The sequence below is a fragment of the Sabethes cyaneus genome, chromosome 1 (genome assembly GCF_943734655.1).
Source record: "Sabethes cyaneus chromosome 1, idSabCyanKW18_F2, whole genome shotgun sequence".
Classification (NCBI taxonomy): domain Eukaryota; kingdom Metazoa; phylum Arthropoda; class Insecta; order Diptera; family Culicidae; genus Sabethes; species Sabethes cyaneus.
This window is the reverse complement of record NC_071353.1, coordinates 68,086,320-68,113,355: the sequence shown is the minus strand read 5'-3', so window position 1 is coordinate 68,113,355 and position 27,036 is coordinate 68,086,320. Positions and strand designations below refer to the sequence as shown.

Here is a 27,036-nt window from a genome sequence, read left to right as displayed (position 1 = left end):
AATTGAATCTTGTGTGAATAAGTTATTCATACATAGATGCATTTCTAAATCAATAGGGGATGAAGAAACGGGGACGTCTCGTACCAACCGTCTCTGAGTAATTTTAACTTTGTTTTCGTTGGGAGTATCTATGCTAATAATGATAAAGTGATACTCCGGACCCTCGGGGATGAACTTATGGCATTTACTCCAAAAGCCCGGCTGCTGTTGGCCAAGGTTATAGCGCCTTATTTCGCTCTCTAAAATAGATCAAATACACCAACCACCAAACTACCAAAGACATGGCATATATCAATTAATTTGTTAAACAACAAAATGAAGCAATAATAAAGTAAATAAATTTACGTGCATGTAGTTGCATAAAACAACCTTAAAATAATGTAGTTATAAAACGATCTCACCAGTACTTCTGTTCCGTTAGAACGGCAGATTCAAGTCGAATGATTAACCTGGACCTAAAGTTCACCATGCTATTAGCTAAGTTTGATGGTCCCGTCTTTCGAATCGGCGTAGAAAGTGGTGCTGATAACTTGTTTGATGTTCAGGAACCACCGTTGGAAATATTTTGAAGTAAGGTTGAAACGGGTTGCGCTTGTGCGGTGATTTTTTTCGGAAGAATTTCAGCTAGGCGATCCACCCATTACCGTGATGAGACTGTGGGTTGCCAAATATCAGGAGAACGCTGCCATTCTAGGGGCTCCGAACCACCGGAATTTCATGAAACAGGTCTTGGTTATGGTATTTTTCAACAGTACCATTCGTAATATTTCGAAGACGTCTCCACTTGTGAGCATTTCAAATTAAAATTAAAACACTTGATCTCTCAATGGCTATCCGAAACAAAACACTTGAAAATAATAGTTTCCACTTCTAATTTACTTGAATTTTATCAAAAAAAAAAGATATGGAAAATGTCGAAATTTTTTTACGTCCGCTTCTTTTCGCAGTTTGCTTCGATCTTCGTAGTACAGTGGACGAGTCTGTCCAGCAGAAAACTTCAGCGGGTCGTGGAAGAGCTTGGATCACTTTCTTATAAACATTGGCTGCTAACACGGCCCCACACAACTCCAGACGTGCGATTGTTTGTGGCTTAACTAACGGAGCAACCTTGGACTTGGACGTCAGTAACTGGACATGAACGCTCTCGGCGCATTCTGAGCGAACTTAGCAGCATACTCCGTATGCTCTCTGTGAGGCATCGGAAAAGACGTGGAGTTGGAATGAGGTTGCGTTAGCCAAGGATACACAACGTGGAATGCGGAGAGTGGCTATGGTATCAAGTGTTCCGTGGAATTCTTTCCACTCAGTTTGGAGAGTTGGAGGTAAAGGACGATCCCACTCGTAGGAATCTCCTTCATCGGTCTTCAGCGACCATAAACGCTGTGGAAAGCTTGCGGTTGATAGCATGGCGGACATCTCACGGCGAATGCGGATTGCGGCTTCAACAATGTCGGCACCAGACAGAAAGTCATCCACATAGAAGTCTCTCTGAGCTGCCGCGGCTGCGGCTGGATATGTTACGGCTGCGTCCAGCGCAATCTGTTGGAGCGTACGGGTTGCCAAGAATGGAGCTGACGCGAAACCGTATGTTACGGTTTGTAATTCGTACGTTGCGATCGGTTGATCTGGGCTGGGACGCCAGAGGATAAGTTGATACCGGCGACACGAGGGGTTCAGCAGGATTTGCCGGTACATTTTCTCCACGTAGGCAACGAATGCAATCTGGTGGATGCGGAATCGGATGTGGATCGACAGTAGATCTTCTTGAACGACGGGTCCAACTAACTGTAAGTCGTTCACAGAGAATCCAGACGAGGTCTTGCAAGACGCGTTGTACACGACTCGAATCTTCGTGGTAGTGCTGGACCCTTTAAACACCGGATGGTGCGGCAGGTAGCAGTGCGGCTGGGTTTCGTCTACTGGATCCACGAGTTTCACCATGTGGTTTAGGCGTTCGTATTCTTCCATGAAGCGACAGTAGGCCTCTTTGGTGGTTGGATCTAGCTTAAAACGTCTTTCGAGGTTCAACAAGCAACGTTTGGCAATGGTACGTGAATTACCTAGAGTGACGAGCGGATCGCGGGTGAGTGGCAAGGAAACAACGTAACGACCCGACGAATCGCGAGTGGTGGTAATGGCATACAGTTCTTCACAGAGATATTCTTCGGTTGTGACCTTAGAACACGGTTCGACAGCTTCTAACTCCCAGAATTTCTGGAGAGCTTGTTCCAAGTTTCGGTCCACAGTGGTGAGGTGACATACTCGGGGGATTTCGAATGATTTGATTGATACCTTTCCTGTGACAGTTCATCCGAAAGCGGTCTCGAGGAATACAGGTTGTCCTTCACCGAACAATACCTTGTTGCCAGTGTGCAAGTCGTGGTAGATTTCCCCTCCGACAATCATGTCAATGTCGGCTGGAATATGGAAGTGTGAATCAGCTAACGGAACTTCGGGGAACTTCCACGATAACACATCAATCACGCACCATCATTTTTTTCAGAATTTTTCAGAATTTTTGTTTTTGAAAGATGATAACTTTTGAACGCATGTTCAGAATGTATTGATATTAATATCAAAATGTCAGGAAATCTGTTCTAAACATATTTTTCATATTGTCAATTCAAGACAAATTTCGTATGTGGCTCTGGAGCTCCAAAAGCGAAGGCTGTCTACAGACGACCCGTTAGAGCAGCAGTTCCTAAATGGGGGTTCGCCAACCCCCAGGGGTTTGCCAAAAGTTTTAAGGGGTTCGCGAAAAATTTGGCAGTAATGGTGGACAATTTGATTTGATGTGTGAGATGAGAGATGTCAAATCAGTGCAGGTAAGATACGAATTAGTTTGGAGTAATTGTTGCATTCACCGGCAGAATTTCAGATGAAATATTGAGAATGATCGATAGGTGGAGGCATGCGAAAGTCAGCATTGAGAGGGCGCCAGCCAGAGTGTCGAAGATAGCAGCCCGTCAACGATGTAGAACTGGAGAAAAATTCGCGTAAACTCTGAGATGCCGTCGTTAGCTAAAATTTTAAGTAGTAATAATAAGTATGAAGTCCAGCAAACCATGATGGTATTATCGGTACAAGTGTGCATCAGCTAATCAGAGTGTACGTAGGGCATCTTACTGATACAACAGGATGTTGCTTTGGATGCAGCATACAGCAGGATGCTCCCAACAAACATTTTTGTTTCTTTTTTCTCTGGCTGTGTTTCGTTTACAAACCTCAAAAGTTATAAAAGTGTTTTATTCCGCCAAAGTTGTTCCACGCTGCATTGGAATGCTTATGTGTATGACCGTTTTTCACCCACTTTCCGTGATCGGATCATTACAAATTTAGTATCAATATAAGCGGAAAAGACTATAGAATCAAAATCTGAAATAAAAAAATTATGATTTTTTCAAAAATTTTAGTCGTTCATGTCCCCTTAACCCTCTCTGTCCCGAGGGTATTTGTGTGGTTTACAGTTCTTGGTCGTCTAAGAAAACTTTGAATGAGCGATTCGTCAAGCGCAAGTATACGACTTGTAAAACCATGTTTTTATTACGCCCTGAAATCGAAATATTCGCATTTAGATGCCTTAAACCTTTAATCGGCTAATTTTAGTATCGGAAGTCATGGATCACCTGTGCTACCGTGGGACAGAGAGGGTTAACAGCAGCTTATTCAACCGTTGTATAGCTAATTACCATGTAGCAAAGCTGTTATACAACAAAAATATTTGTTGGGCTACCACTTTCGAGTTCCTCCGAGATGCGGCAAAGGTTGAGTGAGACAAGGTGACGGTTTATCCTGCGTGCTTTTCAATATCACTCTTGATGGTGTGATCCGAAGAGCGGGCATCGAACCGAGAGGCACGATTTTCGGCAAAGGTAGTCCTCTCCTAAGCTTCGCAGATGACTTTGATATCATAGCCTGGAACTTTGACGGCGGAGGAGATCTACGCCAGACTGTGAGCGGAGTTTAAAAGGATTGTGTTAAAATTAAATGCGTCGAATGACGCTGAACAACAACTCTTCAACAATTTCACCGGCACCAGCAACAGAGAAACCCAACGTGCAAGGTAGCTTTACCAAATCGAAAGCGACTTGCGACGGCGAGACTGTAGGCGACCTCTGAATGGTTACCAGAGTCAGAGTGAGGCTCATAGAAAATTGGTGACGAGTCGAATGAAGACGACTGCTAGAAATATCACGAGCCACCTTGGCTTTACGCGGACGATGATGATAGTGACATTTGGTTTTTAAGGAAGAAATTCTTGATACCCTATTTTGGTCAATGTTCTTCAACAAAATGTTACACATAAAGTCATATGAAATGACTTTTTTACAGGAGGTACATTTTTTGTGAAATATCGTCAGGGGGTTCGCGGGCAAAAAAAGGTTGGGAACCGCTGCGTTAAGGGGTTAAGGTTAAGAGGTGCGTCTTGCATTTGGAACGATAGCAGTCGTAAAAAGTTTTATTTCTGAAAGGTGGAATAGGGTGACCATTAAAAAGGAGGAGATTATACAACGAAAAAAAGGGGTTTGTCTCTTGCATTATGAGGGCTTTCGTTACGAAAACAGATGTACAAGTGACAGAGTGACAAAGGGACCCCGAGTGAGATCGGGCAATCAGCTAGTATACAATATTTAATTTATTAGGTAATACCCTTTTCGGTTAAGCCATTTTGAAAAAAATACTTGAAATCTTAAAAAAATTACTGATATAAAAAAAGAATTTTTTTTTAAAGAGAACAGCTATTATGTAAAGTTTCAGCTAAATCAAAAATAACGAATTAAAAAATATATTTATTTTTCGTCATTTATTTACTCAAAAGCAAAAAGTAAAACATTGAGTTAGCCTGTAAAATAGATTGTTTAATACTACAATTGCATAACCGAAGTTCACATTTTATGTTATTCTCAAGATTATATTTACTGATACCGATATTGGGAATTTTTTAACATGTCATTCAAATTGTCCCATAATTCCTGCCGACTGCATTATCTAAGCGGCGACTGACTTTTCTTGAAGACATTTTTGTGTATGATTGATTTTATCTCCCAAACTGAGTGCCATTCCCTGGAAGCACAGAAATTCCGAAATATTTATATTCTAACTCTATTGCAACAAATATCAAAAACAATCTCACCTGACTTTTAGCTCGTATCCTAATATGCCCAGTAACAGGTGCATTTGGACGATCCAAAGGTTTCTCAATACTGAGATTTGCTAAGGCATCTTCACCGAAAATTGACCTGCAAATGTTTGTATTTTATTACTGTTAAAAAAATTATATTTAATTTATATATTACCTGGCATACATATTAGCAGCCATAAAACCGCATTGTCCAGAAAGAGCTTTTTCTGGCGTGAGACATTTCATATTAGTTGATTTTAACAGCATTTTTAAATAATCATGCAAATCGGTCAACGTAGTATTTACTGAAACTTTATTCTCCCATTCAAACTCGACCCACATTGCCCGAAACTCAGTGTCAGTGCAGCTCGCCGGCAAAATGTAATCCATAATATCGATATGAATAGTATTCAGTACTACAACGTTTGATGCGGTAGTATCATAAACTGAAACATGTAATTATTGTTAATGCATATCCACAAGATACAACAAAGAAATTACACCCTTGGCCCTATTCTCACAGTCCCCTCACTCACCTCATTTCTCTCATGCACCCTATTCTTATAGTCACCCTCACCACACCACAGGTGATTGTGAGAATAGAGCCCACTAACTCATGAAAAATTCGTAAATACTCATTGAATTGTTTAAAAGTTAACCATAACTGATCGATCAATTTGATAATATTGTAGAATTAAAAACCTATTTAATTGCTTTTAACAATACTGACTTTACCAAAAATTATAGAAATTTGCCTAAGCTGCTTTTTTCTTTTAATGTGCGACAATTATGAGGAAAATAGAATATAAACAGTTACATACCAATATTTCCAAATATGATTCCATTTTCGGTTGAAGATACCTTTACATTAGCTTTAATATTACAAAAATCGTGGGGTGCCAATACAACTGGATGTGGTCGTTCGACCAGTTTGAGATCCCCTACGGTAGCCAACTCTAAAGTACAATTTTGTAACGTGTCATTCGTTTGATTGACAATCAGTACATCAAGTACTATATCGTATTGATTTACATGTACGTATGCTTCAGCGTAGACTGGATCGGAGAAACCAGTTAATTGAGTGACCTTATTTAACTTATTGTTTGGTGAGGCCACATCCGAAATAGACGTATTTTTCGTGCCAGCGAGGGCTTGATTCAAGCTTGATTCAAAGACGTTTTCACCTAAATGGTCGCTTTTTCCGTTGGCTAATTGCGTGAATGAAATGGGATCATCTGGTTGAATTTTTGCTGTGACTTGCTGCTTATCCTTTTGAGCCTGTTGCTCTTCTTCATTCTGCGCATTTAGCATATTTGCCAATGCATCACGGCAAGACTGTTTGAAAATATGTACAATTTCTGTTGTACGCTGACTTAATGTCTTTAAGCAAAGAAATATGCGATCTCGATCATCGTTTGTTATAGCTCTTGCAGGCAAACCAGATTTTCCAAGATGAAGAATGGAACTCATGATAAGCATGGCACTGGTGCAAAGCCGGTTTTGCTTTTTTTCATTCGATTCTAACTCGACGTAGCGTAAAACAAGTTTTGTTAAAGTTGAGGCGAGTGTTGCTCCAATAAAAAAATCTCCATCCATCAAGTATTGGCGAAGCGGTGGGCGTTCTACTTTCTTCGATAATCTGAAATATATTTTTTCAAAATATTAAATACTAGAAGCTGCAACTTTACTTTTTATTGAATAAATAAAGTGTCGTAAGCAGGGACGGCTCGACCACTTTGACTCAATATTGATTGACAGATATTGACAGTAGGGGTAGTGCGGGTAAGACCGGCACCCCTAGAGTTTTACTAGACAGCATTAATTAATTGTGTTATTAAACACTGAACATGTTAGTATTCATTATTTCAGATATTTTACAATAGTTCCAGCTTATCATGAATCATCAAATGTCAAAATAATAAACAAAACAAACGCGAGTGCCACCGATGCGCAGTTTGATGTAACCTGTGATGTAACTTTTCGCGAGTAGTTTTTAAGCTTTTATTATAAGAAGAAGTTTCAAACTAAGTTTTATGATTCTACATATTCTTACTAGCATTGTTTGTCATCAATAAGATTTCAGTAGAAATAAATTAGAGTAGTAAATGTATGAAAGCCACCTTCTTAAGAAAACATGTGCTATGGGGGGTAACACCGGCATCCTCCGAACTAGGCGTAAACAAACCGAGTGAGGGTTGATTTTCTTATGCTGGTCCAGCAAAAAATACCTCTCACCCGTTTGGTTACATTTGCGACATTCGCCCTTTTGTTAATTCTATCTAGAGTTATATTTATATATAGGGGTGGTAGGGGCAATATGGGCCACCTAAGCAAAACGCGTCATAAAACATGTAGCGCGTAATCAAAATTCTAATAATGAACATAAACTTACGATTTGACATGTCTTTGATAAATTAAGAATGTTAGAATATTGATTGACTATGAACAGCCATCAAATTTGAATGATTAAAAAATGATACTTTTTCTTCGTTCAAAAACCATACGGGGCATAATGGGCCACTATACGGGTCAATATGGGCACTTTAGTCGAAGTTACCACTTTAGCCAGTTTTTAATAGAAAATAACATAAAAGATTATCTATACCTATAAAAATGGATTTCTGTCTGTCTGCCCTATGTTCCTTATAGAATCGAAAACTACTGAACCGATCGGGGTGGAAATTCGCATGTAGGGGTTTTTGGTGTCAGGGAAGGTTCTTATGATGTTTAGAGATCCCTTCCCCCACTAAGAGGGGGGGGCTCCCATACAAATCTATAGCTATAAAAATAGATTTCTGACTGTCTGCCCGTATGTTCCTTATAGAATCGAAAACTACTGAACCGATCGGCGTGAAAATTTGCATATAGGGGTTTTTGGGGCCAGGGAAGGTTCTTATGATGGTTAGAGACCCCTCCCCCCACTAAGAGGGGGGGCTCCCATACAAATGAAACACAAATTTCTGCATAACTCGAGAAGTACTTAAGCAAATGGAACAAAATTATACATGTGGGTGTTTTTGGAGACAAGAATTTTTTCTATGGTAAATTGAGACCCCTTCCCACTTTAGGAGGGGGGACTCCTATACAAATGAAATACAAATTTCCTCATAACTTGAAAACTAATCAATCAAATGGAACCATATTTGGCATGTGGGTGTTTTTGGAGGCATGAATTTTTTCTATGATGATTTGAGACCCCTTACCTTTTTAGGAGGGGGGCTCCCATACAAATGAAATACAAATTTCCTCATAACTCGAGAACTAATCAAGCAAATGGAACCAAATTTAGCATGTGGGTGTTTTTGTAGGCTTATTGTAGGCACAGACAAACAGACGAAACACTCGCGTTAATTCCATCGTCCATTCAAAAACCAGTTATTTTTCAAAGAAAGCATGTTTCGCAACATGGCCACACTGCGGCGCTCGAGTGTTGCTTCGAGTTTCCAGTATAAAACCATACAAATGTAAAAAACCTACAGTATAAAACCCTGCAAATGTAAAAAACCTGCAGTATAAAACCCTGCAAATGCAAACTACTCCGCAACATGCATAACAGAGAGCGCTAGTGTGCAAGCAAAATGTGTAAAACGATGGTTTTTGAAGAATTTTCTTCTATGTGTCATGTCAGTTCGTCAGTGTTGTAGGTTTATTGGTTATGTACAAATACATTGCCAGGTATGCTCATTATGCCCCTTACAGCTATGCTAATCGAAAATTATTATAATGCGATAAAACAAAAAAATATCTCAATTATACAAAGTGATTGTTCATATATGGTAATAGTAACCATATATAGAGTGGAGAAGTCCAGAGAACGCAACAAATAACTACATTTGTATAGAGCTTATTTTGTGAGTTGCAATTCTTATAGTATTTTTACAATCCTGAGTCGGCTCGAGTTTTTTTTTCAATGTCTCAGACATGTCAACGAATTTGGATGCAGTTTTTGTTGAGATGCTTAAGAACATTATCAACAAGTTCATTAATCAAATTAGCGAAATTGATTCTCCAATATGCCCAAACGAACGGTGGCCCATTTTGCCCCGTATGCTCATTATGCCCCTATTACCCCTATGGGACATTTGCAGAACTAGTTAGGGTAAATGATTTATAGTTGTAATTTTACTATGTATTTGAGGGTGAATTGGGCAAAATGGACTATTCTTGTTCTTGCATTTCGTACGGTATGGAATGAATGGGATTTGATTCTTCTGATGTTTTGACATCATTTGGAACGAAGACCTCTATAACAAGTAATGGGGTTAGTAATGGGGTCTTCGTTTGGACGCTATTTGAGTTCATTTGCATGCGGCAAATAAGTTTTTATACTGTTTAATTAGCTTCTACCTGATTAGCTGAGTTTTGAGGATAATAGGGTAAAATGGACATTTTTCCAAAGAGTGCACTAGAAGGGACTATCACCAATCGATGCCTTGCATTTTTTGCATAGGGATAGGTATCTTGAAAGATATAGTGATGCTGCAGCATGCTTGCGGACCAAATCGCCCTTTTTCTCCACTTTGTTATCCGCAAGTGCCTGAGCAAAACACGGATGCAGTCGCCCACTGGTTGAGTGCTTGCTGTCGACAGACTTGCGGACCAGAACCGTCTTTTTAAGGACAAGATCGAAGTGTAGAATTGCTATCCGAAAGTGCCTGAACAGAACACTCGTTTACCCGATGGCTTGTAGCTTGAGCGGCACTGTTCCTACTCGGTCTTGTCTAGGCATGTTTGCTTATGCCGCAAACAAGGCAAGGTATTCATTTTGTTCCATCTCAAGGAGTCACGGAACGGATCCGGCAGCTTGTATTGTCCTAATTCATCATAGAAAAAACTCATGCCTCCAAAAACACCAACATGTCAAATATGGTTCCATTTGATTAATTACAATTAGTTCTCTAGTTATGAGGAAATTTGTATTTCATTTGTATAGGAGCCCCCCTCCTGAAACGGGGAGGGGTTTCAATTCACATAGAAACATTCTTGTCCCCAAAAACACCCACATGTCATATTTTGTTCCATTTGCTTGATTAGTATTCGAGTTATGAGGAAATTTGTATTTCATTTGTATGGGAGCCCCCCCTCCTAAAAAGGTAAAAGCAAAGTCGTGGGCTTAAACCGTCATTAGACATTACCCTTCTTTATCGACAGACTTCGCAGCCGGCTGTTTAGAGTACAGGAAAATTACGGGGCCAGTGTAACGATCCTACTCACTCTATCAAGCAAGCACCGTTCAGCCGAGATTCGAACATGCGACGACTGGCTTGTTAGACCAGCATCGTATCTCGAAGCTAAGTAGGCGGTTCCTAAAAAGGTAAGGGGTCCTTCTAAAAACTAAATGAAGTGAATTCTGGCACATAGAAAAAAATCTTATCTCCAAAAACACCCACATGTCAAATTAGGTTCCATTTGCTTGGTTAGTTCTCGAAATGAGGAAAATTGTTTTTCATTTTTATAGAAGCCCCCTTTCTTAAAAGAGAGAGAGGTCATTATTCCCCTCCTAAAGATGGGATGGGTCTCAATTCACCATAGAAAAAAAATTTGCCTACAAAAACACCGACATGCCAAATTTGGTTCCATTTGCTTGAATAGTTCTGGAGTTATGAGGCAATTTGTATTTCATTTGTATGGGAACCCCCCCTCCTTAAAAGGTAAGGGGACCTAATCCATCGTAGAAAAAATTCATGCCTCCAAAAACACCCACATGCCAAATATGGTTCCATTTGATTAATTAGTTCTCGAGCTATGAGGAAATTTGTGTTTAATTTGTATGGGAACCCCCCCTCCTAGTAGAGGGAGGGGTCTCTAACCATCATAAGAACCTTCTTCAGCCACAAAAACCCTTGCATGCAAATTTTCACGCCGATCGGTTCAGTAATTTTCGATTCTATAAGGAACATAGGGCAGACAGAAATCCATTTTTATAGGCATAGATTTGTATGGGAGCCCCTCTTAGTGGAGGGATGGGTCTTTTGCCATCGAGAGAACCTTCCCTGGCCCCAAAAATCCCTACATGCAAATTTTCACGCCGATCGGTTCAGTAATTTTCGATTCTTTAAGAAACATAGGGGCAGATATCAATACCTAAAAAATGGATTTCTGTCTGTCGGTATTTTCCTTATAGAATCGAAAACTAATTGGCGAATTATACTAACTATAGAATCTGAACCAATTGGCGTGAAAATTTGCATGTAGAGGGTTTTGGGGCCAGAGAAGGTTCTTATGATGGTTTGAGACCCCTCCCCCTACTAAGAGGGGGGCTCCCATACAAATGAAACACAAATTTCTACATAACTCGAGAACTAATCAAGGTGAATTGAAACCCCTCCCCTCTTTAGAAGGGGAATTATGACTCCTCTCTCCTTACTCCTCTCCATACAAACGAAATACAAATTTCCCCATAACTCCAGAACTAATCAAGCAAATGGCACCAAATTTAGCACGTGAAGGTTTTTGGAGGCAAGAATTTTTTCTATTGTGAATTAGGACCACTCCCTACTTTAGGAGGGGGGGCTCCTATACAAATGAAATACAAATTTCCTCATAACTCGAGAACTAATCAATCAAATGGAACCATATTTGGCACGTGGGCGTTTTGGAGGCAAGAATTTTTTCTATGATGAATTAGGACTCCTTACCTTTTTAGGAGGGGGAGCTCCCATACAAATAAAATACAAATTTCCTCATAACTCCAGAACTAATCAAGCAAATGGAACAAAATTTAGCATGTGGGTGTTTTTGAAGGCATATTTTTTTTCTGTGGTGAATTGAGACCGCACTCCTCTTTAGGAGGGGAATTATTACCCCTCTCCTCTTTAAGAGGGGGGGCTTACATACAATCGAAATACACATTTTTTCTTAACTCGAGAACTAATCAAGCAAATGGAACCAAATTTAGAATATGGATATTTTTGCAGGCAAATATTTTTTCTATTGTGAATTTTGACCCCTCCCCTCTTTAGGACAAGAATTACGACCCCTCCCCCCTTCAATAGTGGGGAGAGGCTCCCATACAAATGAAATGCAAATATCCTCATAACTAGAGAACTAATCAAGCAAATGGAACCAAATTTGGCATGCGGGAGGTTTTGGAGGCAGGAATTTTTTTTATGATGGTTTGAGACCCCTCACCCCTGTGGTAGGGAGATAAGGACTCTCATACAAATAAAACAGAAATTTTTGCGTAACTCAAAAACTAATCGAACTCGAGAAGTTTTAGACTCTTTCATAAAACATTAGTCAATAACAAGACCAACAGAAACTATCAATAGTAACATTAGATGATTCAGGGCGAGATGGCCACAGGCCGCCAGTGTTGCCGGTGATCTACTGTCGGAAGCACCATCCACTGCGGGGGACAGCCCCCCCGTAGAGATCACCTCTATCTAGGTTTATTTATTTGCCTAGATCTACTGACCTCTATTATTTTTCTTCAGTTGGGTGACCCCTGCAAAATGGTACTTTCTACGAAAAGATTACATCCCGCGTAAGGTTTTTCGCGAAATGGTATTCTGCGAAACTATATACAGTGGACCCCCGTTCGTTTGAACGATTCCTCATGCAAACTAACGGGGTTACTTTTTAATTTGAACAACTGGTAACCCGAAATATGCTGAAACCTGTGTGAACTGGCCGCCCTGATCTTTGTTATTGTTTTGGTGGTTTGTTTTAGTTGGCAGTTGCAAGTGCGAATATTGCATTTTCCGATCGTATTTCTCTCTTAATCGTTAGGAAAACGAAATGTGAAACCGATTAAACACGCTAGGTCAGTACAAACGAATCGAACAAATGATGTCATATTGAGAATGACATTTGAACCATTTTTAATTTGCACGTCGTGCAAACCAACGGGGTTCAAATTAAAAAGTGTTCAGATTAAAAATGGTCAAACGAACGGGGGTCCACGGTATTCCGCGTTATAGTCAACCGAGAATTGGTGTTCCTCAAAATGGTATTCGGCGAAATGGTTCGTAATGACGAATATTTAAATGCTATCCACTTTATTATATCAGGCTAAGCAATGGGGGCAGTTGTTTTCTACTTTACTGTGAGGAAAATTTGTATATTAAACCACCCATGAACTCCTCAGAAACTTGCAAAACTCGAGATTGGGACAAAGGTCATCCGAGATTCACGATTTATGTACAACGATTGTTCGACTTTCTCTAGAAAACTAAACACCAGAAAATAAAATACCGAAGGATTTTCCCCAGAAAGAATCCTTCTCCAGAAAACCAATGCAGAAAGTACTAAATTCCAGAAAACCAATTCCCAGAAAGTATTGAATTCCAGGAAACCGATTCCCAGAAAGTACTATTTGCCAGAAAGCTATTGACAAGAAAGAACCAATATCCAGAAATATTTTACGAGTAACCCGTAACGAATAAGTAAATTACACTTTCTTTTTTCGCAAATGAGTTACGCTTATTACAAGATGTGGCACCCGGTGGAGTATTTTCAAGACCACGTGTCGTTGTTATTTTGATAATTCACGTGCACGTTTAATTCAACTGTTTCAAATGTCTGTACTGAACTATTTGAAATTTTACGGGAGTAAGGATAACTCTGAAGATAAACTTCCAGTTCCTAGCATTTTCTGCTTTTATTTGTAATTTGTTATCGTGGGATCGCATAAGGGGTTTTGTTCAACTCAGAAACGCTTTCCTCGCTTTCCTGTGTCAGGAACACTCCCAGAACGTGTCCGAGTGTGACCAATGTGATCGTGGACATATTATATGACGACAAATGAACTATTCTGAGCTAGTTTTGCACTTTCGCGTACTTAGAGATGTCACATGTTGTATTTTAGTTCTATTCAGAAACTGATCCCCGTAGGGGTATCCGGAGCATTTCCGGATATGTGGTTAGATATGGTCAATGACGTCTTGAACACTTTATACAACTACCAATGGTCTAGTTTTGTACATTCGAGTACTTAGAGGTGTCGTATAATGGAATTATTGTAATTCAAGGTGGTTCAAGTTCCAGATATTCCGGAACTTGTTCCGACTATAGCTTCGGAACCGTCTATCCGCTCCAAATTTTCTTAGTGTTCAACAGTGTTCTTGTAGGTTCTTAGTTTCAATAGTGTTCTTGTAGGCCATAAAATCTCTCGTTTGGTAGTTGTTGCAGTCAAATCGGTTCAGGAATTTCCAAAATCAAATGCTTATTCATATATTTTCACTACTGTGACTATTATGCGTTTATTTGTAATATGGGACTGACATAATTTAATACTTTTTTCAACATTTTGGGAACAAACATAGCTGTTTTGTTTGAAACATTGAAAGAATAGGTAATTTAAAGACGATTCCCAGGTTTATCTCAAAAATGGTGAAAAGTCATATGGGACTGTTATGCGTTTATGGGCAGTACATTCCGTTATCAAAACTTGACCTTCTGTTTTTTATACGACAGACTTCGCAGCCAGCTGTTAGAGTGCAGGACAATTGCAGGGCCAGTTGTTACGATCCTATTGACTCTAACAGCCTCTCCCAGTCGAGAGTCGAAGATACGATGACTGGCTTATTAGGCCAGCGTCATACCTCGAAGCCAACTGGGAGGTTTCTATGACATACTGTTTAAATTTCCCAACTGTAATAGTTAAATCCAATAACCCGTATTACTCTACAGTATACCTCTTATCTGACACCCAAATAATAAGACGATTCGCTAATCCGGATGACGAATTAAAAAGCATTGTACTTAGCTTCATTCAACCGAACACTGCCGTCATTGGGGATTTGCATTTGAGTCAAGATGTTACTCATTCCAACTAAATGGAAAGGGTGCTCCTTATAACTGCGTTCAATTTTGCCAGGAGCTACATTTTTCATCACTCTTCTCAAAAGATTAATATTCTTGCGCAATTCTAAACTAAACAACAATTTAAAAGCATTTTATAGAATAAATTAAGCATTTCTCAGTACAACACAACTTTATTACGTATTTGCGAAAAATTTTTCGGAAATTTCCAGAGTCTGGATGTAAACAACACGACATTGGGATGGATGAATTTGTCGGATTAGCGGGGTGGTACCGTATTCCATAACTCATAAGATACTACTTTACGACTTAACTGATTCTTGGGAATTTGGTATTAGTCATTAATAGTCATTTATAAAGAAATTTTATTCGAAAACCAGAGTTTCAGAAAAACTAAGAATGTTAAAGTCCTTCACCTTGCATCCCAATTGTGCGCATCGCATATTTTACATAAAAATTGAAATATTCTCTAATTAGGAACTAAAGGTATACATATTTTGCGTTAAAAGATAAAATTCATCGGAATTTGGAAAGTGTTAACTGAAATGCGGGGTGCACAGAATTAGGCGCACTTACGGTAATTGTTATTTCGTCTTCAGGAATATATAATTGTTTCTGGAAAATAGTATTCTGGCAATTAGTTCCTTCTAGAGAATAGTATTCTGGAAATTAGTACTTTCTGGATATTAATTTTCAGGGGATTAATGCTTTCCGGTCAATGGTTTTCTGGTTATTGGTGCTTTCCGGGGTTTGGTTTTCTAGGAAAAAAGCTTCGGCGTTTTATTTTCTGGGGAATAGTTTTCCGGGAATTGTTGAACAATAATGTACAACACAGTTTAATTTGTGGCAATACGAAATTTGTCGGGTCAGTTAGTACAGTGGGATTTCGAATTTGGCATGGTTCGATTTTGGCATGCCTCGATTTTGGTATGCCCCGATTTTGGCAACAAAAGTATCCGTTTTTGGCAACACAAAATATTTTACTTCCAAAAATATGCTTAAATATCAGTCAGTTTTCGCATACATATTTTAAATGACGAAAAAATATTGCCCTAAGGCTGTGAACCATTTCGAGAAATTTTTAACTTTTTGGTTAAAATTTGACAGTTCGATGGTTATTTCTCCTTGAGTGGTTAAAATCAGTTCAGAATGTGAACCATTTCATATTTGACGGATAGATAGTGTGTTCATGAAAAAAAGTTTGCGATTTTGAACAATATTTTTATTGCCGTAGGACTACGTCTTACCGCAGGTCGCCAAAAACTTACTTGCAAGGCGCTCTTGGCGGATTTTGTAAACATAAAGAGGTTGCGATTGTTGATTAATAACATTTTGTCAATTTCTATCGCACTTACATTCAATTTTTTCATATCAATTCTTGATCTCGATTTTGGCACGGTTTCGATTTTGGCAACATAGGCGATACGCATTCGTTGCCAAATTCGAAATCCAACTGTATAAGATAAAAATAAAAAGAAATAGAAAGAAAAAAAGAAAAAAATGATAATGTAAACAGAATACTTACGGTGCTACACTAAATGCGCTTTGAGTAGCATACGTTCCGTCAGATGTAACTTTGTTGTTTGGTACACCTAAAATGCTGTTCGGTGATTTATTCTCATCAAATTCGTTCTCATCACCAGATAGACGACGCTGTTCCGACTCGACTATTGGAACTTCGCCCAATGTTTGGTTAATAACAGCTACCACATTCAAAATGTCTTTCAAAGAGGTTGCGTATTCGCCCAAGATCCAAAGGGCAGCTCGTTGAATTTTTGACGATTTTATTGCTGGAAATGCTTCCAATAGTTTTTCAATAACAAGAAGCTGAAGATGAGGAAACTTTTGGATAGCTTCCCGGACAAAAATAAGTACGTCTGCCGCTGCCAACTCATTGGAATCAGATAAAAATTCGACAAGGACAGGTATAACTGTAAAAGCTACATCGGGAAATTTTATGCAACAACTGTGAAGAGTGCGCACTAAAAGTTGACGATATTTTCCGGTATCTTCGTGCTCAACATTGTGCGTTTTGGAGACTTCCTTTTTTAAAACCAGTACCATTTCCTTTATATTCCGTGATGAAACCAATTCCATAGCTAATGTTAAAGTTTTGCGTCGGACTTCAATATCAGTAGCGGACAATACCCGTAAAATGTCCATAACCAATTCTTGCATTACTCTCTCCATGTGCGCATTTTCCTTCAAAGCAATCAAGCGATCCAAAACTATCAATTTAACATTGTTATCGCTTTCAGTAATAATTAGCTCGATATAGCAACTAACCGCTGCTTTAATGGCTGTGGGAGCGGTTGACAAGGTTACCAATGTTCCAGAGGCTTCATAGCGAACTGCATTAGAGTTCGAATTTAACAAGTTATAAATGCAACGTATAAAACGCGACCGTTCTGCTGGATTGGCATGACATACCTTATAAATTAATTCAACAATCACCAGCTGCAAGATGTCTCCAAAATTGTTTACTTGATCCAAGCACGATGCGAGATAATTCAATGCTCTTTCCTGATCAGCATGCAGCAACATCAAGAATGCATTTCGTTTGCATGACATATCCTGTTGTGTGTCTAGAAAATTTGCAATTTGTTCAGGTCCATCTGGAACTAACCACTCAAAATTTTTGTAAATAGTAAATATAGCCAATACTGCGTTTCGTCTAACATATGAATGACGATGCTCTAAACAAGCTCGAATAGCTGGCATCAGTGGTTCCAACAGTTCCGGCTCTTTCAATTTGCATAAAAAACGTAGTGTCGATCCTCTTAAAAACTCATTCGGATGTTGAAGATCTTTCCGGTAAGCATCACAAACTAGAATCATTTCTTGTAAAAGTTTGCCATCAGGAGAAGTCTTTGGAACAATTTCCCAATATATTAGTAACAGTTTTTTTATTGTGTGATTTTGCAATGGCAGAACAAACCGAATAATAGTCATCAGCAAGCTAGGCAATCGTTCTCCATTTAATAAAAGTTGAATAACCCTTTTAAGAGTATCTATCTTTACGTTTAGCTCTCCCTTTTCTGAAAACGGAAATTATTGCTTATTTAACATTTATAATTATTGACAAACCATCATACCCAGATCCAACTTGAGTTGCAGCTCATTGTATGGTTCTGTTTCCTGCGCATTTATAATCGTGTAACAAGATCCTTCCGAAAGTGACATCATATTATCCCATCAATTATTGAGAGAGCTGTAATTTAGTTATTTTATCTAATAACATAGCATAAACAGTTAACAATTAAACAAAAAAGCAATTACAATAGGCACCACAATATTCAGCCAATTGCGGTAATAACCTGTGTAATAACCACATTAGGTACCATCCCAAAATGATTTTATCTAAGTATTTCTAACAATCAAATCACTTTCACAGTTACAGAGTAAAAATTAAGTGTTTTAAATGTTATATAGGTACTTACATGTTACATAAAAAAAATTACTGCAACCTGGAAAAAACGGAAAAATACGCAAGAAACTACTAACTTTATTGCACCACGACAACTTGATACGTGTACAACTCGGCTGCCTGCCTCTAGAGTGACTATATACCAACCCATCGGCAGGCAACCATGTTTTCGCTGCCAACATCTCGTGTGTGCGAAAATGAGATAACATGTCAGCACTGCGTTTCACTCAACTGCCAGCAGTCTGATTTGGGCCCGCTGTCAAATTTTGAGCCCAGGACATGTCGCTGATGTTTACTGCAGTGCAGCTCGTTATAGAGATGTCGATGGGGTGCTATATACAGAGTGGCGACAATGTCAAAATAGACCAAATCAAGGTGACGTCATCTGGCAGATACTGGCGCCCTTGTTTACAAACAGACCGCAGAGTCCAAAAAAGTTTCAGCCGTTTAAACGGCAAGTTTGTTATTCAAACCGAGTTTAAACAGCATTAGGACTAAATTTAAAAGCCATTATGCCTGTAAAATGTTAAAACACACGCTACATTCGCTATAAACGGAAAGGAAAGTTTTCCAAAATGTAAACAAGGGCGCCAGTATCTGTCAATTGACGGTATGATGATTTGGTCTATTGGAATGATAATTATCTGTCAGTGTCATTCCAATCGAGCAGACGACCTATCCAACGCGTATGCAGGAAAGAGAAAGAAAAGCCTTGAAAAAACAGCATTGCATGCATTTGGGATGACTTGTCGCCACTCTGTATATAGTCACTCTACCTGCCTCCTGCCAGCTACTTTCAATGTGATATATACAGGTGTGGCAATGTCGGTTAAGTGGTGTTCAATGAAGAAATTTCATCATGGTGTGGATAATATCGTGAACGTCACGATGAAGCGTGACGTCAAACTCCAAAAACAAACCCCATTGTCCGACGTGGTTTGTTTTTGTAGATTGACGTCGTTTTCTGATTTTTCGCTACTCATCAAATGTCCTGATCTGCCACACCTTTTTAAACCTCATTGCCTGCCAGCTACTTCGACAATTCCAACCAACCCATCGACATCTCTATATCGAACTGCAGTAAACGTCAGTGACAGCATGTCCGGGGCTCAAAATTTGACAGCGGGCCCAAATCAGACTGCTGGCAGTTGAGTGAAACGCAGTGCTGACATGCTATCTCATTTTCGCACACACGAGATGTTGGCAGCGAAAACATGGTTGTCTGCCGATGGGGTGATTCCAACCCATCGACATCTCTATATCGAACTGCAGTAAACGTCAGTGACAGCATGTCCGGGGCTCAAAATTTGACAGCGGGCCCAAATCAGACTGCTGGCAGTTGAGTGAAACGCAGTGCTGACATGCTATCTCATTTTCGCACACACGAGATGTTGGCAGCGAAAACATGGTTGTCTGCCGATGGGGTGGACCGACCCCCCGGCACGACGCCATTTTTCTATGACTGCAATCTAAAACGTCAAAACACTGGGCGGGAAATCATTTCATAGAAAATATATGGAGCAGCCATTGTTGTTTGGGGCCCAGCAACGAGGGGCCCATCAGTATGGGGGTACTGTCAAATCATATGTGAGAGTGTATTGGTGACACCGGGCTGGGGTGGACAATTCGCTATGTGCGCGAAACGGTGCTGCCACCCTCCCAAGTTTGTTCTATTCGCTATGTAAGCACAAATCGATCTCTTGTACTCTCATGGAACTGCCATATGGAAAGTTTGTGAAGATTTGGTGCAAAGTTTTGTCTATCCTTTTCACTCTTTAACAAACCTGTGCACAGACTTCACAAATAGAACAAACTTGGGAGGGTGGCAGCACCGTTTCGCGCACATAGCGAATTTGTGAAGTCTGTGCACAGGTTTGTTAAAGAGTGAAAAGGATAGACAAAACTTTGCACCAAATCTTCACAAACTTTCCATATGGCAGTTCCATGAGAGTACAAGAGATCGATTTGTGCTTACATAGCGAATTCGCTATTCGCTATTAGAGTGACTATATTCTGTATATAGTCACTCTATTCGCTATGTAAGCACAAATCGATCTCTTGTGCTCTCGTGGAACTGCCATATGGAAAGTTTGTGAAGATTTGGTGCAAAGTTTTGTCTATCCTTTTCACTCTTTAACAAACCTGTGCACAGACTTCACAAATAGAACAAACTTGGGAAGGTGGCAGCACCGCTTCGCGCACATATAGCAAATTAGGGTACCGCCAGAGTGCAAGCGACATGCGACGCGACGCGACATTTCTTGCTGTAGTTATACGCGCAGCCCTTTTTCGCGTAAAAGGGCCTTAGGGTACCGCCAGAGTGCAAGCGACATGCGACGCGACGCGACATTTCTTGCTGTAGTTATACGCGCAGCCCTTATTCGCCCGAAGCAGGACTGTCCCAGTAAACCATTTGGTTTGTATATCTCGATTGCAACTGAGATATACGAAATCATATCTGAACGAAAAAGTTATATTTCACGCCATATAAGAACATATATGTACCAAAGTGGAGGCGATATACGTGCGAAAGCTTTGACAATTATTTGTAATTCTTTTTTGCGTAGTTTTTATAACACGCAACTAAATACTCCTGAATATATGATTAAGATATAATCAAATATTGCAATCGTCTATACTGCTTTATAATTCACAGTCATGAATTGTATATGAAGGCACGCACGACTGCAAAACAACTTATTGTTCACTTCGATTTGACATACTCTAATAGAGGTTTTCCGTCAAAAAATTTTTTTTCATTAATTGTTCGGTTTTGACTCTTAGAAATGATACCCATATAAAACTTTCTTTGATAAAGCCTCTAACTACTGTGAAAATGAAAAAATAAAATACGTATATTTCAACCCGTCACTTCTCGGATGTATTACATGCCTTTTTATACCAGTGTCCTTTATTTTCACCACTTCGAAACCATTTGTGCCACTCTTTACTCTTGTGGCAAGCAACACACGAAACGAAAAAGAAGGTAATCATTAGCTTTTCATTCGTTTTGTTCTTTTCACTCAACCGCTGATACACATATGTCAAAATCTGTTGTGCAATGCTGCCAGAAAAACTAAAAATTTTGATAAACAGTGCTGCCGAAACCAATTTTTTAAAACTCAACATTAGTGATTTGGTGAAAAGAAATTCAACATTCTTGCAATTTGCATTGTTTAAAAAATCGTAGTAAATTCTAGAGTCAACGAAGAAACTATATTTTTGCACCATTGTCACTCGTATTGGGAGTACTTTCGGGAAAAAATAAGAAAAGGAGGGGTATGATCTGACGGAAAACCTCTATTATTATACAATTCCAATGTGAAATTGACATGAAAACGATTTATTATGAACTTTCTATTACGATTTTGTGTTATCTGGGGTGCATTTAGCAACATGAGAGAGCGAAGCCGTGTCGTGTTTACTCTGTACGGGGCCTAAGGCCCTTTTACGCGAAAAAGGGCTGCGCGTATAACTACAGCAAGAAATGTCGCGTCGCGTCGCATGTCGCTTGCACTCTGGCGGTACCCTTAGAGTGACTGTATCCAGCTTTTTACGCGCTATAATTGACCTGTTCGACAGAAACTTATGCGCTGACGGTGGTGGTCTTTGGAACTAGCCGAACGGTGAGAAAGTTGACAGTTTGCTTGAAGAATCGGAAAAAAGTTCACTTTTTTAATTTTCTTAATGTAATGAAACAATGTACAATTAAAATTATTATTGCAAAATGTAAGAAAATTGAGTACTTTATTTTTGGTATCTACTTTGTCAGTGGTTTGTTTACAGTACATACGAGAAAATAATGTTTTTGTATATTTATGCGACAGCAAACAGGTTACATATCACGCGTAGAGTGACTATATACAGAGTGGCTACAATGTCAAAATTGGAATGATAATTATCTGTCAGTGTCATTCCAATCGAGCAGACGACCTATCCAACGCGTATGCAGGAAAGAGAAAGAAAAACCGTATTGCATACATTTGGGATGACTTGTCGCCACTCTGTATATAGTCACTCTAATCACGCTATATTATAAAAATCCACGTTCTTCTTCTTCTTCAGCAGCATAGAGCCGGGGTGGCTCGTGCTGTTTCAAGCACTCGTCTCCATTCAACTCGGTCTTGGGCCACTCGTCGCCAATTTCCTAGTCGTCTCAGAAGTCGCAAATCGCTTTCGACCTGGTCGAGCCATCGTGCACGTTGGGCCCCCCTGTTCCTGGTGCCGGTGGGGTTGTTGAAGAGGACCGTTTTCGTCGCACTGTCGTCCGGCATCCTTACGACGTGTCCGGCCCACCGTAGCCTGCTAACTTTCGCTAGATGTACGATGGGAGTCTCCCCAAGCAGTGCCTGTAGCTCGTGATTCATACGCCTCCGCCACTCTCCGCTTTCAGTTTGTACTCCGCCAAATATCGTCCGCAGCACTTTCCGCTCAAACACGGCAAGGGCGCGTATGTCCTCCGTAAGCAGCGTCACGGCTTCAAGTCCATAAAGAACTACCGGTCTAATAATGGTTTTGTACATTGTTAGCTTCGTGCGGCGGCGTATGCTTCCTGATCGCAGCGTTTTACGAAGGGTAAAGTAGGCCCGATTTCCTGCTTGGATGCGCCGCTGGATCTCCTTACTAGTGTTGTTGTCCGCGGTCACCAGCGATCCCAAATACACGAACTCTTCTACCACTTCTAGTTCGTCGCCGTCAACGGTTACCGTCCGCGGGAGGCGCGCATTTGTTTCCTTTGAGCCTCTTCCTTTCATGTATTTGGTCTTCGACGCATTTATTTTTAGCCCAATTCTCCTAGACTCCGCTTTCAGTCTGGCGTAGATTGCCTCCGCCGTCGCAAAGTTCCTGGCAATGATATCGAAGTCATCGAAGTCGAAGTCAAAGCCTAGAAGTTGGCTACTCTTGGTAAAAATCGTGCCTCTCGTTTCAATGCCCGCTCGTCGGATCACCCCCTCAAGAGCGATGTTGAACAGCATGCAGGATAGACCGTCACCTTGTCTCAACCCTCGTCGCGTCTCGAAGGGACTCGAGAGTGTCCCAGAGATGCGTACGAAACACATCACTCGATCCAATGTAGCTCTGATCAGTCGCGTCAGTTTGTCCGGAAAACCGTATTCGTGCATTATCTGTCATAGCTTGTCTCGATCGACTGTATCGTATGCTGCTTTGAAATCGATAAAGATGTGATGCGTGGGCACGTTGTACTCCCGACATTTCTGCAAGATCTGTCGGATAGTAAACATTTGGTCCGTAGTTGCGCGAGCCCGCATGAAACCCGCCTGATAATTCCCTACGAAACCTTGTGCTATCGGTGACAGCCGGCGTAACAGGATCTGGGAGAGTACCTTGTAGGCGGCGTTTACCAGCGTAATACCACGATAGTTGCAGCAGTCTAGCCGATCACCCTTTTTGTAGATGGGACAAACCACTCCTTCCATCCATTCCTCCGGTAGCTTTTCCTCCTCCCAAATCCTCGAAATAACCCAGTGTAGAGCCTTCGCTAGCGTTTCCCCGTCATGTTTATAAAGCTCTGCCGGTAGGCGGTCCTTCCCAGCGGCTTTATTGGTCTTCAGCAGCCTGATTTCTCGTTTGACTTCTTGGAGATCAGGTGCTAGGACATCACTATCTTCCATGGGCGCTCCTAGGTTAATTTCCGTTCCGCTTCCTTCTGCGACTTCGCCATTGAGGTGTTCATCGAAGAACTGCTTCCACCTGTCGACCACCTCGCGCTCGTTTGTAATTAGATTCCCTCCCTCGTCCCTACACATGTCAGGTTTCGGTGTGTAGCCCTTCCGAGTTTGGTTCACCTTCTCATAAAACTTGCGCGTGTCATTAGCTCGGAATAGTTGCTCTAATTCTTCACGATCTCTGTCCTCCTTTTGGCGCTTTTTTCTCCTCAGGATCGTGGTCAACTGGTTCCTAGCTCGTCGGTACTTGGCCAGGTTCTCTCTAGTGGCAATACTTAGATAATTTTTCCAAGCATTTTTTTTCTCCTCCACCGCTTGTTGGCATTCCCCATCAAACCAATCATTTTGTGTACTCCGAGGCTCAATACTTAGTGCCGCGGTAGCGGCCTCTCCGATGGCCGAGCGTATTCTGCCCCAACCGTCATCGAGGTTTGAAGCACCTAACTCCTCGGAAGAAGGCAGTGCCTCATTCAGTACTCGCGCGTAGTTCTCGGCAGCTTGTGGGTTATCTAGCTGCCTGATGTTCAGCCGAGGAGGGCGGCTTTGACGTGTCCGGTATACGGTGGACAGCTTTGAGCGCACATGTACTGCTACTAGGTAATGGTCAGAATCAATATCCGCACCCCGACGGGAGCGTACGTTCGTGATGTTAGAGAAGAACCGGCCCTCTATGAGAACGTGGTCAATTTGGTTCATTGTACGTTGGTCAGGTGATCTCCAGGTGGCTTTGTGGATATCCTTGCGCGGGAAAAAGGTTCTTCGGATCACCAGGCCACGGCATAAAAATCCACGTGCTTGAGTGGTAAAAAACTTGTTTTTTGTGAAATTAATATAAACCAGACTATTCCAAGCAAGATACAGGATAACTAAAGAGAACATTCATATTTTCATGTAGTGCCGGAGCAACATGGTTCGATAGGACTGAAAGATATTCGAATCTCCAGAACTTTGACTTGAACCGATACAAAACAACCATAAGGATCTTGTAAAGTAGAAAAACATTCCAATAATATTGTCCGTTTCTTTGGTAACAAAACGCGCTGCTCACTTTTTTGATAGCTTGAAATTGTCGCAGAAAGAAAATGCTTGGCTGTATGTAAGTTATAAGTATATATTATGCTTGTCTAGCACATTTACTTGACAACATAAACGATATTTGCCCCCGCGACGATTCCGGCGATGGTTTCGCCCGCGACGATTCCGGCGATGGTTTCGCTCGCGACGGTTATAATTCATCGCGTACGAAAGGGTGGGAAATTGATAATATGCAAAAACTGCTTTAGGATCACTGCTGCGTTCGATTAGTTAAGTCGCCACACTAACTTTTACAGTATTCTTCAAATTTATGCTCTTTCAATTCACTATTTTAAAAGTGTTTTTAAAATAACTTGTAAAACAGCAAATTTCTTACAAAACCTGATAAAAATTTAGTGAAGTTTTCAATCGAAAACCAGTTAAAAATTAAATTTACTGAAAATTTTTTATGAAATGTACCGCATCAGACATTTGTTTTCGTTTTTCTCACCATCGCAACAGGTAGCGACACGCCGGCAGTTGTTACTCAAATTTGTCAATTCTAGATAGAATTAACAAAAGGGCGAATGTCGCAAATGTAAACAAAACGAGTGAGAGTTACTTTTTGCTGGACCAGCATAGGAAAATCAACCCTCACTCGGTTTGTTTACGCCAGGGGTTTGAAACGAACGTCAAATGCATATGATTGCAGTGTAACCGTTTTTTCTGACGTTTCGGTCCGAGTGACGGCTAACGCTTTATTCAATGGAAATTCTAATTACCGGCGAACTAGTTGAAGGATGCTCTCTTCACTCCTACATGAGAAAGAGATAGCATGATTACATACCCTTGGTTTACGCTCGCGACATTCGCCCTTTTGTTAATTCTATCTTCAATTGATTCTGTTCGATTTCTGCCGGGCATCCGAATTTTTCCTAAGCGGGTATCCAGCTTTTTACGCGCTATAATGATGGCCGCTATAAATTGTGTTCGTAATATGCGAACAATCTTTTTGACAACTCTGCATACATCAAATCTGACACTCTTCTCTTGCAACACTACCGTGCTCTTTCTTTCGTTTATGTCAAAGAAGGAAAGCAAAACTGTGCGAAATGTAAACAAAACTATTGCCTTCCTTCTTTTGCGTAAACGAAAGAAAGAGCAACACTGCCGTACAGGAGAAGAGTGCCCAGTTTTGATGTATGCAGAGTTGTCAAAAAGATTGTTCACATATTACGAACACAATTTATAGCGTCCGCCATTATAGCGCGTAAAAAGCTGGATAACGAATAGCAACCAATGTGATATATACAGGTGTGGCAATGTTGGTTAAGTGGTGTTAGTGCAATGAAGAAATTTCATCATGGTGTGGATGGAATCGTAAATCGACCAATCACGATGAAGCGTGATGTCAAACTCCAAAAACAAACCCCATTGTCCGACGCGGTTTGTTTTTGTAGTTTGCGTCGTTTTCTGATTTTTCGCTACTAATACCATCAAATGTCTTCATCTGCCACACCTTTTTAAACCTCATTGAATAGCAACAACTTCGTATTCGCTATGTAAGCACAAATCGATCTCTTGTACTCTCATGGAACTGCCATATGGAAAGTTTGTGAAGATTTGGTGCAAAGTTTTGTCTATCCTTTTCACTCTTTAACAAACCTGTGCACAGACTTCACAAATAGAACAAACTTGGGAGGGTGGCAGCACCGTTTCGCGCACATAGCGAATCTAGCGAATTGAATAAAGCGTTAGCCGTCACTCGGACCGAAACGTCAGAAAAAACGGTTACACCCCGGTAAAAAATCCCCCCTACTTTTCCCCCGATTTAGTAGGTTTGCGTCGGCTGAATCGCCCGATTTTGGACCCGACGAATCGGCCGATTGTTGCAACGACGCTTACACGCTTAAAAAATTTGACCCACTTTCACGAAAAGTGGAACAGCTCAAAACATGCGTATATTTTACACACTATTTTGTGTAACTCTTACTCCTATTATGAGTACCACCGTAGAAGCT

The 27,036-nt window shown here is 40.5% G+C and overlaps 2 protein-coding genes across 2 annotated transcripts; both read right to left on the bottom strand.

Annotated features, from left to right (window-relative positions):
* Positions 1 to 1,164: 1,164 nt before the first annotated feature.
* Positions 1,165 to 2,406, bottom strand: LOC128745785 (uncharacterized). Its single transcript, XM_053842861.1, has 2 exons — positions 2,349 to 2,406; positions 1,165 to 2,297 (listed from the first exon to the last, which is right to left on the bottom strand). The coding sequence occupies exons 1-2, from the start codon at positions 2,404 to 2,406 to the stop codon at positions 1,165 to 1,167; spliced, it is 1,191 nt and encodes a 396-aa protein (XP_053698836.1).
* A 2,389-nt stretch (positions 2,407 to 4,795) lies between these two features.
* LOC128744556 (coatomer subunit beta) lies at positions 4,796 to 18,453 on the bottom strand. The gene is made up of 7 exons (XM_053841646.1): positions 18,328 to 18,453; positions 17,983 to 18,098; positions 16,413 to 17,925; positions 5,944 to 6,761; positions 5,298 to 5,568; positions 5,135 to 5,240; positions 4,796 to 5,064 (listed from the first exon to the last, which is right to left on the bottom strand). Exons 2-7 carry the CDS (start codon positions 18,071 to 18,073, stop codon positions 4,990 to 4,992), a joined length of 2,874 nt encoding a protein of 957 aa, XP_053697621.1. The 5' UTR covers positions 18,074 to 18,098; positions 18,328 to 18,453; the 3' UTR covers positions 4,796 to 4,989.
* Positions 18,454 to 27,036: the final 8,583 nt, after the last annotated feature.

Bases quoted from the DNA above. Each gene is read 5' to 3' on its own strand.
- LOC128745785 (XM_053842861.1), bottom strand. From the start codon at position 2,406: ATGATTGTCGGAGGGGAAATCTACCACGACTTGCACACTGGCAACAAG. The intron at 2,298-2,348 runs GTGAAGGACAAC...GAACTGTCACAG, and splicing joins TGGCAACAAGGTATTGTTCG to GAAAGGTATCAATCAAATCA.
- LOC128744556 (XM_053841646.1), bottom strand. From the start codon at position 18,073: ATGATGTCACTTTCGGAAGGATCTTGTTACACGATTATAAATGCGCAG. The intron at 5,569-5,943 runs GTATGTAACTGT...TACATGTTTCAG, and splicing joins AATCATATTTGGAAATATTG to TTTATGATACTACCGCATCA. The intron at 5,241-5,297 runs GTAATATATAAA...AAACATTTGCAG, and splicing joins GCTGCTAATATGTATGCCAG to GTCAATTTTCGGTGAAGATG.